Source organism: Orcinus orca, chromosome 3 (genome assembly GCF_937001465.1).
Source record: "Orcinus orca chromosome 3, mOrcOrc1.1, whole genome shotgun sequence".
In the NCBI taxonomy this organism is placed as follows: domain Eukaryota; kingdom Metazoa; phylum Chordata; class Mammalia; order Artiodactyla; family Delphinidae; genus Orcinus; species Orcinus orca.
The window spans coordinates 1807675-1826442 of record NC_064561.1 but is presented as its reverse complement, the minus strand read 5'-3'; the positions used below and the strand labels follow the sequence as shown (position 1 = coordinate 1826442).

The 18768-nt window shown below is 61.8% G+C and overlaps 1 protein-coding gene across 1 annotated transcript; it reads left to right on the top strand.

The window, feature by feature from the left end:
• Positions 1-247: 247 nt before the first annotated feature.
• On the top strand, positions 248-18399 carry ONECUT3 (one cut homeobox 3). The gene is made up of 2 exons (XM_049708109.1): positions 248-1430; positions 18107-18399. Exons 1-2 carry the CDS (start codon positions 248-250, stop codon positions 18397-18399), a joined length of 1476 nt encoding a protein of 491 aa, XP_049564066.1.
• The last annotated feature ends 369 nt before the right edge of the window (positions 18400-18768 follow it).

Sequence of the window (18768 nt, the reverse complement as noted above, 5' to 3'; positions counted from 1 at the left end):
CGGTGGGCGGGGGCACTGACGTCAGACCCGGGCCCGGGCGCCGGCGGCCGCTCCCCCGCCACATCCTGGTGGCCGCGCTCGCAGCCGGGCCGGGCCGTGCGCCGCTCAGCCGGGCAGCCTCGCGCGCAGCCACCGGGGAGCGGGCGGGGGCCATGCGTCGGCCTTGAGCGCGCCGGGCCGGCGCCAAGGAGCGCGCGCGGCGGGCGGGCGGCCGAGCCGGCGAGGGGCCCGCGCGCGGCGGCCGAGCATGGAGCTGAGCCTGGAGAGCCTGGGGGGCCTGCACGGCGTGGCCCATGCGCAGGCGGGAGAGCTGCTGAGCCCGAGCCACGCGCGCTCGGCGGCGGCGCCGCACCGCGGCCTGGTGGCGCCCGGGCGCCCCGGCCTGGTGGCCGGCATGGCGAGCCTGCTGGACGGCGGCGGCGCCGGCGCCGCCGGGGGCGCCGGGGGCGCGGGCGGCTCGAGCGGCGCGGGCGGCGGCGCCGACTTCCGCGGGGAGCTGGCGGGCCCGCTGCACCCGGCCATGGGCATGGCCTGCGAGGCCCCCGGTCTGGGCGGCACCTACACGACGCTCACGCCCCTGCAGCACCTGCCCCCGCTCGCGGCCGTGGCTGACAAGTTCCACCAACACGCGGCGGCCGCGGCCGTAGCCGGGGCGCACGGCGGCCACCCCCACTCGCACCCGCACCCGGCGGCCGCGCCGCCCCCGCCGCCCCCGCCGCAGCGCCTGGCGGCCAGCGTGAGCGGCAGCTTCACCCTCATGCGCGACGAGCGCGCGGCGCTCGCCTCCGTGGGCCACCTCTACGGCCCCTACGGCAAGGAGCTGCCCGCCATGGGGTCGCCGCTCTCGCCGCTGCCCAACGCACTGCCGCCCGCGCTGCACGGCGCCCCTCAGCCCCCGCCGCCGCCGCCGCCGCCGCTGGCAGCCTATGGCGCGCCGGGCCACCTGGCGGGGGACAAGCTGCTGCCGCCCGCCGCCTTCGAGCCTCACGCCGCGCTGCTGGGTCGCGCGGAGGACGCGCTGGCCCGCGGGCTGCCCGGAGGCGGCGGCGGCGGCAGCAGTTCGGGCGCCGGGAGCACCGGGGGGCTGCTGGCACCGCTGGGCGGGCTGGCGGCGGCCGGAGCGCACGGGCCTCACTCCGGCGGCAGCGGCCCGGCCGCGGGAGGCGGCGGCCCCGGGGCGGGCGCGGCGGCCGAGGAGATCAACACCAAGGAGGTGGCGCAGCGCATCACGGCGGAGCTGAAGCGCTACAGCATCCCGCAGGCCATCTTCGCGCAGCGCATCCTGTGCCGCTCGCAGGGCACGCTCTCCGACCTGCTGCGCAACCCCAAGCCCTGGAGCAAGCTCAAGTCGGGCCGCGAGACCTTCCGCAGGATGTGGAAGTGGCTGCAGGAGCCCGAGTTCCAGCGCATGTCGGCGCTGCGCCTCGCAGGTAGGAGCGCGGCGCGTACCGCCCGACCCTAGGGGTCCGGCTCGGGGCTCCCCAGCACCAAGCAGTGCGGCAGCGGAGAGCCCCGGCTCCCTCCCCAGTCGGCGACCTTGCGCCCCGCCCCCCACTCTGGACCCCCCTGCAGGAGGCTAGAGCGTTATCTGCGCCCCTGCCCGTCAGTTCCGTCAGCAAAAGGGGGAAAAGGATTGTGCCGCCGTCCCTCCCGTAGACTCCCGCCCAGCTCCTCCGGGAACTGGGAGGGGGGTCCTGGACCCTTTTTAGACTGCTGGAGGATCCCCAAGCTGCCAGCAGGGTCGCTCATTGTGTGTGTGATGTGTGCGTGTGTGTTTTAGGGGGTGGGTGCCCAAGACGCGCCGCCGCTTTCAGCTCGGGGTGCCACTCCCCTCCTCCCAAACGATCCCTCGCTGCGCCTCCAGTCCCGGGGCAGAGCGCCGGGACCGTGCACTGGGTGCCAGAACCTTAGCAGCCAGGGCCGGGCCCGCGCTCAGCCCCCGGCCCCAGCGCGCGCTTCTTTGTAGCTGGGCCTCTGCGATCGATAGCCCCCTCCCCCTCTCCGGCCGCTGGCAAAGGTCACCCGAGAACGGGCGGGGGAGGGGCAGCCCGGGGGACCCTCGGCCCGCGCGGCGCGGAGGCCTTTACACCCCAGCCGGCCGCCCGCCCCACGCGTTTGCTCCTGGCTAGGGTGCGCGCACCCCACTGGCCTCTCTTTTCCGTTTTGTGTTTCTCTCGCTTCTACTTCTCTCTCTGTCGGGCGAACTGGGATCTATTTTTTTTGCTCTGTCTCCGTTTTCCTCCTGGTCTCATTTTTCTCCTTCTCTCTGTCCCACTCCCTCTCTACCTCTCTCTGCCTCTGTCTCCGTGTCTCACTCACACTGATGCTCATCCCCCCCTCGCTCCCTCCTCCCTCCCAGCTGACAACAGCTGGGTCCACACCTGCCCCCAGAGAGCCGGCGGCCAGGACCCCTTCTCCTGGGTGTGCGTGGTGGGGTGCAGGAGAGAGCCCCCACTCTCACCACGGTGGCCTGGCTTGGGTGGGGGGGAGTCTTTTCCTGGCCACTCTGGGGAGGGGCTGCAGCTGCCCCAGCAGTGGGGACAATAGCGGCCCCGGGCGCCTGATCGATCGCTTCTCTGCGCACAGGGGCGAGTGGGGCTGGATGGAGTGGGCTGGGGCTCAAACCAGGCACCCCGTAAGCGGGGAGGCAGGGAGGCACTTGGCTGTGAAGGGCCGGGCAGGGGGGCTGGGGAAGAGCGGGTGCCGTTGGAGAGGGGTCGGTGTTCGTTGCTCCCCTCCCCCTAGGCGTCCTGGACAACCTGGGGGACTTGCATCCACACGCGGGCCTCAGTTGCCCCTTCTGCAGAACAAGGTGACTGCCTGAGCCCCGGATAGGCTTCCTAGATTCTCCACATTGGGGACTAAATCCTCCTTTGATGTGGCAGGTAACCAAGTGCGTGGGAAGGTGGCCGTGAAACGTTAGAAATGGCATCAGGAACCTGGAGGGTCTTGTGTGTAAGGGCAGTACCCACTCCTCATGACACATGCAGTGACACAGGTGTGCTCACGGGGGACACTCAGTCACACCAGCACACAGCCACAGCGTGCCGCGTGTGATGCAGGTGATCAGGGAGCAGGTCAAGGGCATGGCTCTGACGCTGTAGGTACTAAGCAGCCCCCAGCGAATGGGGTCACTTGTGAGGTTTGACTTACTGTACACTGGCCACCTTCGGCCTCCTCCCCGGCGCGTGTATTTTGGGGACATCGTGTCTGACATGTGTGTACCCAAAGGACACACCACTTTCCATTTTTTTCCACCGTCACTGTCATTTAACTAACGGGACCTCTTTGTGGTATTTGAGTGGCGCACTTCGGGGCCACCCAACAGATTGGCCGGGGCGTCTTAGAACGACAAGCCTCAGGTGAGAAGTCCCTGTGGCGGGTGCCTGCTGTGAGAGATCAGTGCCAGCCAGCAGGGCACCAGCTCCCAGAGTCGGTGTCAGTGCGGGGAGGGCAGGGGAAACTGAGGCTGCGTTTGCATCCCAGCCGGGCCTCCCTGGCTTCTGCGGCGGCAGTCAGACGCCTCACCTCTCTGAGCCTCGGTTTCCCCTTTTGAAGTGGGAGTCAGAATAGTGGCCGTCTCAGGGGTACGTGGGGTGAATGGAGAGGATGAGCACAGGACTTGGCACATGCTCAGGTCCAGGCGACATTGAGCCGCGACACCCGGCCTGTCCCCGGCTCCTCCAGGCCGCTGCCTACGCGTGACCCACCCACCCCACCCCACCGCCGTCCGCCTGGTCCGCGCGCCCGGCCCTGGGCCCCCGCCACACCTCTAGCGCGTTCAGGACCCCGTCCACAGCGCGGGGCTGGCCTTAGGATGTCAGCGGTGGCCGGGCCGGGGTAATTAGGCACCGACCGGCCGAGAGGCCTTTAGTTCCGGTCGCTGCGCGAATGAAAAGCGGTTAAGTGGCGGCAAATCGCAGCGGTTGGTGGGGGAGGCGGGGCACATCCCTCCGCAACGCGCCGACCCGCAAGCGACAGCCCAAAGCACCTCCCGGCGCCCAGACCCGCACAGTCCAACCCCGGCAGGGAGTACTCACCGCCGCCCTCCCTCCTCCCCGCCCCATCCCGGGACCCTGCAGCTCCGCGCCCCAGTCCCACCCCCTCGCGCTGGCCCGCCTCAGGCCTCGCCTCTTGGCCGAGCTGCTCCGGACCTCCCGTCAGGTAGTCCCGTCCTTGCGCTGGACCAGGAGGGAGAAAGACACACGGAGAGACAGAGAGAAAGAGAGATAGGTAAGGAAGGACAGAGAGTGGCAAAAAAAAAGAAGAGAGAAAGTCAAAGAGACAGAAAAGGAGAGACTGGAAAGGGGAGTGGAGAGGTCCCAGCGGCTGCCCGGCTGCTGGGTTCCACTAGTCTGGGTCCTGTCACCTCCCAGCTCCCCCGCCTCTCTCCTTCCCGACTCTGGGGCTTAGGAGGGAAGAGCAGTTTCTTTGTTTCTCTGAAGCACCCAAGAAATCTGGCCAGGTAGACCTGAGGGTCCCCCACTCCGTTGCCGCCAGGCCTGCCTGTTCTTTGTGACTCAGTTTACCCCCCTGTACAATGTGTGTGCATTGGGGGAGCCAGGCTCTGGGTCTGACATTCTGGGGATGGTCCATCCTGCATCCCCCCAACCCCACTGCCATGGTGGGGGGGGGTGACTAGCCGTACTCCACCCCAGGATCCTCAGATTCCCACAGCTTCGGAGCCGCCGCCTCTTCGAAGCCCTCCCCGACTCTGTCTCAAACAGTAATTACGGGAGAGGGGCTGGGGGAGGGGCTGGCGGACTCCGCGGGGGCGGGGCGGTCGATGAATTCGAATTACCGTCTCTAATTCATCACCGTCGCCGGGTCGATAACTTCGGCCGTCTTCAAATATTGTTTAAATTGCAACTCCGGAGGAAAAGTATTTTTTGTAACTGATCAGAAAATGTATATAAAATATCAGATGGTGGCGATTGAAAGAAGGGCCTTCTCCTCCTCCTTCTCGCCTGCCGATGAGCCCCAGACCCAGAATCCCTGAAGGCTGTGGGAGACCGGCCGTGGGGGAAACTGAGGCAGAGAGGGAGCCATTTCCGGAGGTGACAGGGGGTGGGCACGGTGAGGGCAGATGTCAGGGTTGGCGGTGGCTTTGCAGTGCGGTGGCCAGGGGCCTGGAGTCTGGAAGGGATGGTGATGGAAAGGGGAAAGGCACACAGCTGCCCCCCTCCAGGCTAGGACAGGCTTTTCCCCCACCCCTCCCCCCATTCTGCAGCCACCATCCCGGACAGGTGTTGAATGGGAAGAGAAGAAGAGACTCAGCCCACAAGGTCCAATTCCAGAGTCCCACTTGGAGGGACACTATCCATCCCCCCTGCAAGCACTCTCCACCCCCTCTCCCCTCCCCCCATCCCCCCACCCCTGCAAAGACCAATGTACCTTCAGTAAAACCTGACCTTGATCCACCCACAAGGGTCCACACCTCTTGCAGACCCCTCCAGAAAGCCACCCCAGTAGAGAATTCGGAGACCTGGCCTCACCCGGGCTCAGTCACTGACTGATCTTGGGTGAGGGTCTGAGTCTCAGTTTCCTCATCTGAGAAATGGACAGAATCAGATACCACCTCCAAGGTATTTGTTGAGGTTTTTCTTATCAACCCCGCCCCCCCCAGAGCCCCTCAGGATATATTCACAGACCCTGTACCCTGAGGCCCCATTGCTTAATCACCCACTCACACCCACATCTCCTTGTCTGTAGGGAGGACCTGGGTCATCCCTGGCAGCCTGTGCTTTGTGGGACCCACAGAGAGTGGGGAAGGGGAGCCAGAAGGGGTCTGGGACCTGGAGGGGACACTGCAGGCCTCCTCAGGGAAGCAGGGAGTGGGGGGATACTGTCCGGGGCTGTGTGTGCCAGGGCCATGAGGGGCTGTGCATGATGTCTTGGGTCCCCCAAACCAGTCCCTCCTTCTAGACCACAAGACCCAAGTGGGTCGGCACCAGCACCCTGCCCAGGTTCACTGATTCTGGCTTTCATTTCCACGCAGAGGGGGAGGGAGAGGAGAGGGGTAGGTTGTCAGATGGGGAGGGGGCGGGCTGGGATGCCCGGAAGCCCTCCCCCTCCCCCTCGGTTCACCCACCAGAAAGGAGGGACCTTTTAAGCCAGTTTGGGTGTTGAGCCCACTTTACAGACCAGCAAGCCAAGGCTGAAAGAAGGGTGCTTGCCAGTGCTGCGCACTCAGGGTGACTCAGAGCCTTTAGTAAATGGGGCCTGAGATGCTCAGGCTCCCACCTCCCTCAGAGATGGGGGGACATTCCGGGCAGGTGGCCCGGCAGAGACAAAGGCTGGGAGGGGAGCTCAGTGGACTGAGGCCAGGGACAGGAGGGAGGCTCTCAAGGTCGTGTCAAGGTCCACTTTACAAACCGCTTGGGTGACCCTTGGGCCGGGAGGGCAGGCCTGCACTTGTCCTTCCGACTCAGAGTTGGACCCATGAGAGTCCCCCCAGGGACCACCAGAGACCCTGGGGATGGGTCCTCCTGCTGCACTCAGAGCCACCCACTTCTGCTTTTCCTGGTGAACTGCCCCCTCCTGGCTGCCAGCCCTCAGGGGGAACCTGGGCCCTGAACTGGAGGTCCAGCCCTCCTTGGACCCCAGTCCCGATAGTACCTTCCTGCCTGAGAGACAAGGATGGTCGTTCCCACGTCACAGAGAAGCACACAGAGGAATCTCCCGGGTGAGGGGCTGGAGCTGGGCTTTGGCTCCTTTATTCTCAAGTCCCCTTACCTGAAAATCCTAGGACTAACCAAGACCCAGCCATTCTCCCTAAACTCCCTCCCTATCAACCATCACCACTCTAGTCTGAGCAACCCACCTCTGGCCGCTGCCTCGTCTTTGCTGGTCTCCAGGCTCCACTCCCTCCCCTGATGTCCTCACTCCAAAGCTGGAGGGGGCTTCTTACAGTAAGTCAGAGCTCATCGTTCTTCTGCTTAGTACCGTGCCTCGTGGCTCCCAAGAGCCCAGAAGTAGAGGAAACTTCCTTCCACGGCCCTAACCTTCTGTCCTGCGTCAATGCAGGTGGAACCACCAAGGACAAAGGCTGGGAGGTGGGAAGCCAGAGCTGCTGTAAGGATGGAGGCTGGACCCCTGCGGCTGGAGTCTTTGTACGTAGCAGCGAGCTCAGCTGAACCAGGGGAGCTCAGGCTGGTTTGAATCAAGTGTTTAATTAAATATGGCCCTTGATCAATAAGGAAGGCTGTGCTCGTGGGGGAGGGAAGAGGCTGGCCGGGAGCCAGGGGCAGCCTGGGTGACCCACCTGACCTTAGGCAGTCCAGGGACACCTGCAGCCTCAGTTTCCCCTCTGCCAAGTAGGTGTGGACGTGGTGGGGCTAGGAAAAGGGGGGACTCTCCTGCTGCTGGTGTCTTGCCCTATGGACAGATGTGGGGTAGGCCGGGGCCTTAGACCTAGAGTCACACGCGTAAAGCCACAAATTGGCAGTAGGTGGAAACGGACAAGGAGAGGCGCCCATGGCCGGCGCGGGCCTCTGGAGAGAGGGGACGGGAGTGTAGACATGCCAGTGCCAGCGACACAGTGTAGTTGCATGCGGGGAACGCAAGCGGAGATGCAAAGGAACGGGGGATATAAGTGTAGATCCTGACGGGACACAAGTGTAGACGCCCACATCCACACTACGGCAAGCGCGCGCAGACTCCGGCCCAGGACCCCCACCGCCCTCCGGTCGGGGTCTGGCACATCCCAGTGCTGGGGGAGCAGGGAAGAACCCACTTCCGTCCCCCCGACACCTTCGCTGGCGCCTGGGAATTTTTCACGGGCCCCCGGCTGAGCCGCTGGGCCACCTCTCCTACCCATCCACTTCCGGGTAGCTGCGGTCCGGACCCCACTCCCTAGAGCTGGGGGGGTTGGGAGAGGGTCACGTCCGCCCGCGGTGACGGAGGTAGGTGATGGGGGACCTGGTGCGGGCACAGCAGGGTTCATGCTTTTCTACGCACCCTAGCGCATCCGCGCCCACTAGGGAAGATGTCGGTGCTTCAGTTTCCACCACCAGGTCAACGCCGCCCCGCAGTGCCGGCAAAGCCGCGGAGTGCAGCCGGGGCCGCCACGTTCCGCACGTCTGTCCTCAGCGGACGTGGGATCTCACAAACCCAAAAGGATCTAGCGTGCATCCGCCCTCCACAGCCTGGAGGGACATGGGCGCACGCAGCCCAGTGTAAGGACCCGGCCCCTTGCGCTGCACACCCGCGGCCTCCGAGCCTCAGGGTCACCGGCGCGCCCTCAACAAGTGCCCGCATCCTACCCCGGGGGAAGTCATATCCCACCCGTGGGGAGCCGCCTCTGGGTTCGCCTCCCTCTGGCCCAACCCAGGGCGGCGGCAGACTTGGCGCGCTTGGCTGTGCGCTCGGAACGTCGGGTCACAGCTCCTGGAATGCAGACAGCACAGCGCGGGGGCCGGGGCGCTTGGGGAGGGATGCGTGCGGCGGCGGTCAGGCCCGGGACTGTGGACAAGGCGCTTCCCCTGCGCACCTCCGTTTCCGCAAATGGAGACTAGAATCCTCAGCCCGGCTGAGAACGAAGCACGTAAAGAAAAGCCTCCTGCGCGCGTCGGAGCAACGGCAAAGTCCCTGCTTGCTTCCTCCGCCTCCCTCCTGTCTACCCACCCTGTTCTTTAAAAAATGCTGTATTATTTTTTTTCACACAGCGGACACATTCGCCAAGTTCCAAATTTAAGTGGAGCAAGTCCCCTTTCTGTAAACCGCAGTTCGTATTGCTCCTCCGAAAGAGAGGTTACACTTCATCCGGCAGCCATAATGCACGTCCTTTTCCTTTTCCTTTTCCTCTTTTTAAAAAACACCGGTTCTGCTGTGCTTTTGCTTCACCGACAGCCGGCACATCCACATCAGGAAAGAGAGCTTCGAAGGCATTTTTGCCTGCTGCATAGTATTCTGTTTGGCCCTTTCCTTCTGTCTTCAACCACGTCCCTGCCCAATGGACATTTAGGACAGTTCCAGGTGGTTTGTCGTCGCCCCCAGGGCTGCAGTGAGCACGCGCAGCACGACAGTTTTGCCTGTGAGTTTATCTGTGGCTTAGTTTCCCAGTCACTGAAATGCTGGGTCCTCCCCCCCCCCCACGCTGGCCTTTTCTGCTTTGGCTTCTCTATGCTTTTTCTTATCACTGAAGGTTCCTTTCCTGTCATCTTTTTCAAATCCATTTACAGCTGTCAGCCGCTGCGACTCTTAACATTTTTTTAAAAAATAAAAGCTCTGTGTGCACCCGCTGATGAGGTTTGCCCCCAGTGCCTGAATTGGGGGGCGGGTCTCAAGGCATGAGAGCTGCCCCTGGACACCCCCGTCCCCCCATCCCCAGGCGTTGCAACCACCAGATGGAGCGCCCCCCGCCCCCCCCCCCCCCCCCGGGAGGGGCAGCCCAGAACCCAGTGGAAACGCTCATTTCCCTGATAAGTCTTTGAAAGGCTCAGAACTAATTTGAAAATGCAGCCATTAAAATCCCATCAGGGGAAGCGGGGGCGGGGAGGGAGGCTGGGTGACAGCCAAGGTGCGTTCAGAGGCTGGGGGAGGGGGAGGGGTGGACCTGGCGGGCAGGGGAGGGATGGAGGGGCAGAGTGGTGAGGCATCGGAGACAGAGGAGGGGCTGCTGAGGCTTCCAGGGGGTCCACATCTGAGGGCAGGGGCCTGGCTCAGCACCGTCTCCCTGGAGATGACTCCCCTCTCCCCCACCCATGGGAACGTCTTCCCGGTGCCCTGAGGAGTGCGGGGTGTGGATAAAGCAGGTCGGAGGCTGTATATGCTCCAGGCTCCCCTCCGAGTGACTCACTGTGTGACCTTGGGCAAGTCACTCACTGTCCCTGGCCAGGGGAGGCCAGCGGGGGATGCTCAGGGCAGCTCAGCCCAGTGGGGACAAGCCACTAGGGTGGTGGCATCAATGTGGCCCACACCTGGGGCTGAGCAGCTGGTGGCCGGGGTGGGACGTGTCGCCAAGGAAACCGGTCATCATCCCAGCCGGGGACCTGGCTCCGTATTGAATTGTCTGCCCTGAGAAGCTGAGCTGAGCGCGGGAGGTGGCCGGAGGGGAGGGAACGGGCTGTGGCTCTGGCTCCCGCTCCCACACCACCACCCGGTGCCCAGGTAGACAGATCCTGGGAAGGGGGTGGTACCGGCACACGGGGCCGGGGCCCTGCGGGCAGGCACGAGTGGCTCCGCGGTGGCTCTGACACTGCACAGAGGGTGACACAGAGGGATGAGCACTTCTGGGGCCACCGTCTGGCTGCTGTCCTCCCCTGTTAGACCCAGGCTTTCACAGTGGGGGGAGCCACCCTCCTGATGCCACCTGGCTTCTTCCGGATCTGTTCCCCCCTAGCCGGGCTCATGTCTCCCCCCACCCATAGCCCAACCATGCCCACCTCCATCCCGAGCTGCACAGCGGGGGCAGCTGGCAGCCCCGTCTGGGAACAGTCAGTCATCGGTTTCCCTGTATCTGTGCGATTATTCGGGTGACGGTGTTTTCACACCACATCGAGGCTCCGTGGGACCTTCCACACAGTGCACACAGGAGGTGCTTGGTAACTGTGTGAGTGAAGGGGGGAGGGGGGAAGGAGTGAGCAGCTGCAGGGTCCACCCTGGCCCGCATGTGGAGCCAGCTTTGCTTGGGACCCCCAACCCCACGGACAGATGGGGACATCAGGACCAGGGGTTGCTGGGCCCGCTTTAGAAACCAGGAAAACTGTGTCCGCAGACTGTGTGCTCAGGGCCACTCGGCCCCCGGAGCCCAGGCCCAGCGTCCCCGCTGATGGGGAAGGGCAGGGCAGTGGGGCAGCTAGCAGGCCCAAGGCCGGAAGACAGACAGGAGCCACCCCGGGGGTCTCCACGGCCCATCCTACGTCCTGTAGACTCAGACCCAGTGGGCTCAGCGCCACGCACCCTGGCTGTCACACCCAGCAAGTCACGCTCCGCCCTTGATTCGTCACACTGCATCCTCTGTCTGACATCCACGCTCTGTCCCCAACCCCCGAGGCCAGCTGCAAGCAAACGTCACGCTGAGGCCTGCTGGCCCCCGGGTCTTCCGCCGCTGCCCACTGACCGGCCACATCCTCTGAGCCTCTGTCCCCACCGCCCCCCAGGTCCCCACCCGCTGCCCACCTGTCTGCCTATCGCACCGAAGGCTCTGGCTACCCTCCCAGTTTCCCCGTTCCTCACGCGCGTGCGGTCTGCGGTGCGTGGCTACCCCTTCCAACACAGCAAAGCCACACTGCACACACCGCCTTCCATCCGGCCAGGCCCTGTGCAGCCCCACGCAGGCACACCCAGCTGATGGGGGACAGGCAGACTCCCGCGTGCTCAGCCGGCTGGGGCCAGGGATGGCCCAGGACAGGCACAGCAGGGGCACTCATCCCGCCATGTCACCCACCCAGACCACGGTGGGCCTCTGGAGGAGGAGAGGAGGAAGGTGCAGGATGCCAGAGGGGAGGGGGAGACGGAGGGGGGGAGGAGATGGGTGTCTGTCAGGTGATGATGGGGGTGAACAGGTGCAACCCTAGCTCCCTCCACTGCGGACCTGATCCTCTCCATCCACTGAGGGGCGACTGAATCCAGGGACACACCCCCTCCCCCTCCTGCTGCACAGCCCCAGCTTCTCCCTGGCTGACTGGGGACAGGGTGCTCCCTGCTGAGGGCCCTCCCTGGGGTCCCCCTGCTTTACCGGACCCTCCAGGGCAGTGACCAGCTGGGTCTCCCTGCGCAGGGTCTTCCAGTCTGGGCTGAGTCCCCTACCACCCACATAGGGGTGTCAGGCATTGGACAACACAGCCAGCCGGCAGCCTCCCGTGGATCCACTCTGTGCTGGGCACCAGAAGGCTCCTAGGGGAGAGAATTGGGGCTCTGCTGAGGGTGAGGGGAAGAGTTTCCTGGGGCAAGGGCAACTGGGGCTGGGCCTTGAGGGATGTCTAGGAGTTCTTGGGCTGAGGCAGCCCAACTCCCTACTCCAGACCTCATTTTCTCCATCCCTCCCCCCTCCAGGAAGATTCTAGGGAAGGTGCTGAGGCTTGAGGCCTGCCCTGAGAGGGGGAGAGACTTCACGGCTGCCCTGCAAGTGGGGCCCAGAGCCTAGCTCCTCCCCGGGCCCCCATATGGGAGCTGGGAGCCTCATCCCAGCCCCACCATCGTATTCAAGACTTTTCTGGCTAAACCCCTTCTCAGAACCTGGTAAGGCAGAGATCATGATTAAGACAATTTTCCATTTGAGGAACCTGAGACTCAGAGGCCGTCACCACGCAGTAATCCACGGTGGGGACGGGTCTGACTGCCCTCTTGGGCCCCTGGACGCGAGCAGCTTTGTAGAAAGGCAGGAGGGACAGAGGTGCCATGGGAGCAAGTCTCCAAGGGTCTGAAATGAAAGGGAACTTGAGGGTCCCCCCAACTCACCTCCCGTTGCTGCCACCCGAAACGTGGACCAACAGGGCCCACCCTCCTACCTGGAGTCCCGGCCAGCGCTGGGGCGGGGTCAGCTCCCCTGTCAGTCACTGCGGGAACCTCGGGCCAGACCAGCCGAAAAGCCTGCCATTAGCGCCTGCTGGGCTCCCCGTGAGGCAGCTGATTTGGGAATAAGGTCTCTTCTGTATCTCCTTTGATCTCCTCCAGGGCTTCTGGGACCCCCCAGGAGCCAGCCCCAGACCCTCCTCATCCCTGGACTCCAAAAAGACTGATAGCAATGAGGGAAACAGGATGGGGTGTACCCGCCACTGTGGTGCACCTGCACCCCCTCCTCCACCTGAATCATTTCTATCTCCATCGCCTTCCCCACCATCTTTAAGATCAGAGCATCTTGGAATCAGCAGCTCCAAGTATCAGATTCTCAGTCCCCGGGGTCATGGAGGGTGGACAGGAGAGAAAGTTGGGTCCAAAACCCTCACTCTGTGGCACCCCTGGATAGAGTGGGAGAATGGTGTGGAAAAAAGAAAGAAAAAAGCAGAGGAGGGAGAAAGTTGCAGTATTAAATTGAGGGGGGGGGGTCAGGGTGGGCCTCACAGAGAAGAGATTTGAGCGAAGAATGGAAGGAGGCAAGGGAACAATGAAGAAACATGGGAAGAGCAACACAGGCAGTGACTTCCCTGGTGGTGCAGTGGCTAAGACTCTGTGCCCGCAATGCGTGGGGCCCAGGTTCGATCCCTGGTCAGGGAACTAGATCCCACGTGCCACAACTAAGAGCTGTCACAGCCAAATAAATAAATAAATATTAATAAATAAAAAAGAGCGATGCAAGCAGAGGTGGCAGCCAGTGCAAAGGCCCTGAGGTTGGACTGTGCCCGGGGGAGGTGACCAGTGTGGCCACAGAGGAGTGAGCTGAGTGAGGGGCAGCAGGAGGAGGTGAGAACAGAGAGGCAGTGGGGGACCAGGGGCCGAGTGAGATGGGGAGGGCTGGGGCAGCTGATGCGCCCTGAAAAATGTTTGAAGGAGGCAGAACGTCCCATTTTGCAACTGAGGAGACTGAGGCAGGCCCTGCAAGGGAACTGACCCACCCAGGGTCCCAGAGCATGTATGAAGGCCCCCCACCACACCAATCCCACAGGCCAGCCCAGCTGGCTCCTCCTCTGCTGGCTGTCATGGCAGCCATGGTTGGTGGTGAGGGCCTGTGTCTGAGGCCACTCCCTGTCTCCCCACCACAGGCTGGGTGGCCCTGGTGGGGGAACCTGGGCTGAGTCCCCCTGTGCTGGGCACATACAAGGTGGACTCTAGGATGGGGTTTGATGGTGTCGGTGAGGATTTTGGAGGAGACGGTGGTGGAGGGGATAAAATGGAGGTGACGGTGGTGGAGGTGCAAGTGGAGGAGGTGATGAGAGCAGAGGTGGTGTTGATGATGGAGTTCGGCTGCGGAGAGAGGTGGTGGTGGTACAGGTGGTGGTAATGGTGGAGGAGGAGGGGCTGGTGGTGGAACTGATGCAGATGATGGAAGGGATGGTGGTAGATGGACACCGATGGTGGTGGAGACGAGGTGATGGCAGAAGAGGTGATGGAGGTGGAGGAGGTGGGGGTGGTGGAGGAGGTGATGGAGGGAGAAGTGATGCAGGTGGAGGAGGCGATGCAGGTACACCACAGTGGCGGTCCCCACTGGAGACCATCGTGGAAGAGGTGGCCGCAGCAGTGGCATGGCAGTGTGAGGCTGCTGGCTGGTGCATCCCAGTACATCCCAGGCTGCTCCCCGGGCTCCTCTTCCCCAGCCCTGCTCCCTGGCCGGTCCTCTGGCAGCCTTGGTTTTCACTTCTGTGAAAGGGGCCCATACCCAGGCCTCTCCTCCTTCTGGGGCTGCCTCCAGGGGTGCATTGGTTATTAGGACTGACCCGGGTGATGCTGGGCGCTGGGAGGGATACTGATAAGGGGCAGGGCAGCGATAGGACCCGCTGCTGGGGGGCTTTGGGGCACCTCCCGTGCTGGCACTCACACCCCCGCCAGGGGCAGGGGCCTCCAGGCAGGCGCCGCCGGGGTCTGTGGGGGAGGGAAGCGGTGACAAAAGCTGCTCGAGGTAAACAGCTCTGACTGGAGCCCGGATCGATCCAGGCTGTGAGGAGCTGTAATTAGATTGAACGCTGGGAAGGGGGGCGAGCGGAGCCTCTTTTTGCTGCGATCGACAAAACGCGAAGTTTTTTCACCGCTCTGCTTCGCCCGGCCCCTCCCCCAGCCTCTGCCTCTGGGGCCCTCATTAGGCTCTGGGTTGGAGAAGGGGGAGGCCGGGGGCAAAGAGGCGACCCACATCTTACCTCCCTCCCCTCTGCCAGTCAACTCTGGCTGCTGTCTTGCCCCTGCCAGGACTTGCTGGGCGAACTTGGGCGAGGGGCTTACCTTCTCTGAGTAAGTAAGAAGGAAACTTCCTGCCCTATGGAATTATAAGGCCCTGCACATGCAAAGCTCTTGCAAGCTAGAGCATTGATACAAAGGAGCATTTGTATATCCGTCCCTAGTGTAAATGCATAGTGAACTCATGAGAAAATTGCTAAGAGAATGAATGAATGCATGAGTGAATGAATGAATTGATGATCGCAACAGGAGGGCAAGAAAGGCCTCTTTTGGAACGTAAAGGCCTGGTTGAGTTTTGACTCTTCCCTGGCCTTGCTGCCTGAGACCCAGCTTTCCCTTGAAAGAGTGGGGGATGTGGCCTCCTCTCGTGAGTCTCACAGGCTTGCCAGGTTCCAAGGAGATGGGAAGTCAAGGCAGTTGCTTGTGCTTCCTTCGAACATTTCTTTAAGCAGATAAAATACGAACAAATGTTCTCACTCCCCTGTTTTGTATACAAAAGGCTGCCCGGTACACTGTTCATGTCCTAGGTTTTGCCTCATACAGTACCAGGATTGCTCTTCCTTTCTTGCACGGCTGTTTGTTTTTCCAGGAGTTAATTGTTGCCAATCACAAACTCTTCCCACATCCTCCATCAAAGTTCGAAACCAACGCATGTTAGGACATTCCATTTCCCTTGGTTCTTCTGCTCTGACCTGAATGGGACCGCCCTCCGTGCCCGTGGTGCCTTTGTCCTGCTGTCTTTCAGGCTCTCCCGTCTTCATTTGGGGGACCGCTTTTCCCTTTCCTCTAGGTTGAATCACATTTCCTGATTCCCGCACCTTCCTTTTTTGATTTACTTCCTCATTTTGATGGAACACACCCTCTAGTAGCTTTCTGAGAAAAGAGTATAAAGAAGTCAACTTCTGGAGACCTTGAATGTCTGACTATATCTTTAGTCCACCTTCATGCTTATGTTTGGCCGGTCACACAATTCTAGCTGAATACAGTTTTCCCTCAGAATTTTGAAGGCATTGTTCCACTGGCTCCCAGTTTTCAAGAAGCCCAAAGCCACTCTGATTCTTAGGTCTCCAAATGGCATGTGGCTTTCCTCTCTGGGACATTTTATCTTCTTTTTCATCCTGGGTCCCTGACATTTCACAAGGATGAACCTCAGGGAGTGTATTTTTTTTTCATTCATCGAGCTGAGCATTTCATGGGCTCTTTTAAACTGAACTCTCATGTCTTCCAGCCATGGATTTAAAATATATATATAATTTATTTGGGCTTCCCTTCCTCTAGTTTTGGATGGCCTCTTGCTCAGATGACAAACCTGCGCATTCATCCTCTAACTTTGTTGTCACCTTTCCCTCATTTTCCATCTCTGTGTCCACCTGTATTTCCAGAGATATTTGCTTTATGTTCCAATTCTTTTTTTTTTTTTTAATTTTTTGGCCCAGTCACATGGCCTGCAGGATCTTAGTTCCCCGACCAGGGATTGAACCCGGGCCCTTGGCAGTGAAAGCGCCGAGTCCTAACCACTGGACCACCAGGAATTCCCTATGTTCCAATTCTTACATTGACTTTATTCCAGCTATTATATACTTAAATTCTAAGAGCATCGTCTTCCCCTTTCGTGGTCCTGTTTCATGGATACAGTATTTTTCTCTTACCTCTCCAAGAATCTGACTTATAACAGTGCCTGACCTGTCTGTTTCTTCTGAGAGCATCATCCCCCAATCCTCCTGCCATTTTTCTCACTTTTTCTCTCTCTCCTTCATTAGAGGCTTTTCTGAAATGTCCAGTAACCTCTGATGATCACTCTTCTTTAATCATGAAACCTGAAACAGCCAATCAGAAGCCCCGTGTGTGTTCCAGGTCAGAGGGGGCCAGGGAGGGATGTGGTGCATCAGTTCACACAGGGGAACCTGTCGTCCCCGAGAAACGAGCCACAGTGCAGGGGACATTCATTTATTTTTGCTGACGTGTGTGGACATTGATCTGGCATGTCATCGGGTTCAGACTGTCCTGGAACCAAAAAAATCCAGCTTGGCTTGTGGTCCCAGCAGGCCACTAGGCCTGGCAGCAGGGAATCTGCTAGTACAGCCTGTGCCACCGGCCACTATGGGGGTGACAGAGTCGCTGGGGCAAGCGGTTGGCGGGGAGGCAGGATAGGGCAGGTGTCCACCACCCACTGCCCCTGACTGCTATGTGGATGAGGAATTGAGACTCTGATAGAGTTTGTGCTGATGTCAGCAGCCCCCGGGGGGAAGTAGCCTGCTCTGGCTGGTGAAGCTCATCTTTTCCACCCACTGGCCCCCATGGCATTGAGGGGAGGGGTCCGCTTTGGAGCTGGGGCAGGGAGGAGGAGGACCACAGGCTCCAGCCCAGCTCCACCACCCTGAGATGTTGCCATTTCCCCTTTGCAAGCATCCACCGACCACAGGGCAGCCTCCTGCAGCCTTCCCGGTCCTCCGTGCAGGTGACCCTGGGAGAGGGAGGGTTGGTCTCTCAACCCCCCTTAGATCCTCCCAGCTCCAGAAGTTCCTCTGGGGACTCGAGGGGAGCCAAACCTCGGTCTCAGTCTGCTGGTGGGGGGAGGCCAGAGTGGGGGCTCAGATATCAGAATCAGGCAGTGGACGCCCATGTGAGCCTGGTTCAGGGTCCCTGAGCTGGCCAGGCGCCAGAGGACACCAGGGAAGGAAGCATGGGCTGTCACCCCCCTTCTGAGAACTCCCTTGCCCCATCATTCCAGGGGGAGGTTACTGGGCTTTGTGACACATCTCCAAGGACCTATGAATTAACCACTTCTTTCACCCAGGTCTACACTGAGCCAAATAACTCACATGTAGAGTTTCCATGTCATTTCCCCCAGCACCCCCCAGGTGTGGGCTGCAGAAGGGAGGGCGGAAAGCCACCAACACCAGTGGTGCTCTTGAGGTCAGGATTCTTGGGGGGGTGGGGAGGGGTTTGGGGATATGAGGCTGGGGAGGGGGCCAAGCATGCAGAAGAGGGATGGGAGGGGTGGCGACCCGTGCCTGTGGAGGTGTGCTCACACTGTGTCCCCTTCTGTTTCTCCCCACCTCCACATCTGCCTCCTCTGTCTCTGTCTCCTGCCCACAACTGTCTGCCCCCCCTTCCTTCCATTACTGGCGGTCTCTACTCCCTGCCTCCTGGCCTCTTTCTGTGTCTCCCTGTCTCTTTTGGCCCTGTCCCCGGGTCGTCTCTCCCTCCATCTCTCGCGTTTCCCGCGTATTTCTGTGTTTCCTCGTGTCTCTCCGCTCCGGGACGCGTGGCCTGTCTTCTTCCGTGCGGCCGCACGGTGGCGCTGCGTCCCGCTCGCCCGCCCGCTCGCCCGCAGCCTGCAAGCGGAAGGAGCAGGAGCAGCAGAAGGAGCGCGCGCTGCAGCCCAAGAAGCAGCGCCTGGTGTTCACCGACCTGCAGCGGCGCACGCTGATCGCCATCTTTAAGGAGAACAAGCGGCCGTCGAAGGAGATGCAGGTCACCATCTCGCAGCAGCTCGGCCTGGAGCTCAACACCGTCAGCAATTTCTTCATGAACGCGCGGCGCCGCTGCATGAACCGCTGGGCCGAGGAGCCAGGCGCGGCCCCCGGGGGCCCCGTCGGCGCCGCGGCCACCTTCTCCAAGGCCTGAGGCGCCCCGCCCCCTCCCCTCCCCCCCAACCGCGCCCTCCCCTCCCCCCTCCCCCACCGCGCCCTCCCAGCCTCCACGGCCCGGGCGCTGCCCTCCCACGTCCCCCAGCCCCAACCCTGCCGGCCCGGAGACCCGCGCCAGGGGGCGCCTGGAGGGGCTGCCGTCTGGGTTCCCACACCCCGGGAAGGGACGCAGCACACCCCCAGCCCAAGTGCACAAAAAGGGCCCCCCTCCTCCCTCCGTCCCAATCTCCTTCAGGCCAAAGGAAGCCCTCCACCCCCCCGCCAGAGGGGAGGGGGTGACAGAAAGGGGCTCCCGGGCTCCCTTTCAAGGCAGGACGCCCAGGGGGCTTCGAGGAAAACCAGGGCT

What these genes read in the sequence shown, in the direction of transcription:
- ONECUT3 (XM_049708109.1), top strand. Translation starts at nt 248, where the DNA reads ATGGAGCTGAGCCTGGAGAGCCTGGGGGGCCTGCACGGCGTGGCCCAT. An exon ending in GTCGGCGCTGCGCCTCGCAG is followed by an intron (nt 1,431 to 18,106) that starts GTAGGAGCGCGG and finishes GCTCGCCCGCAG; the next exon opens with CCTGCAAGCGGAAGGAGCAG.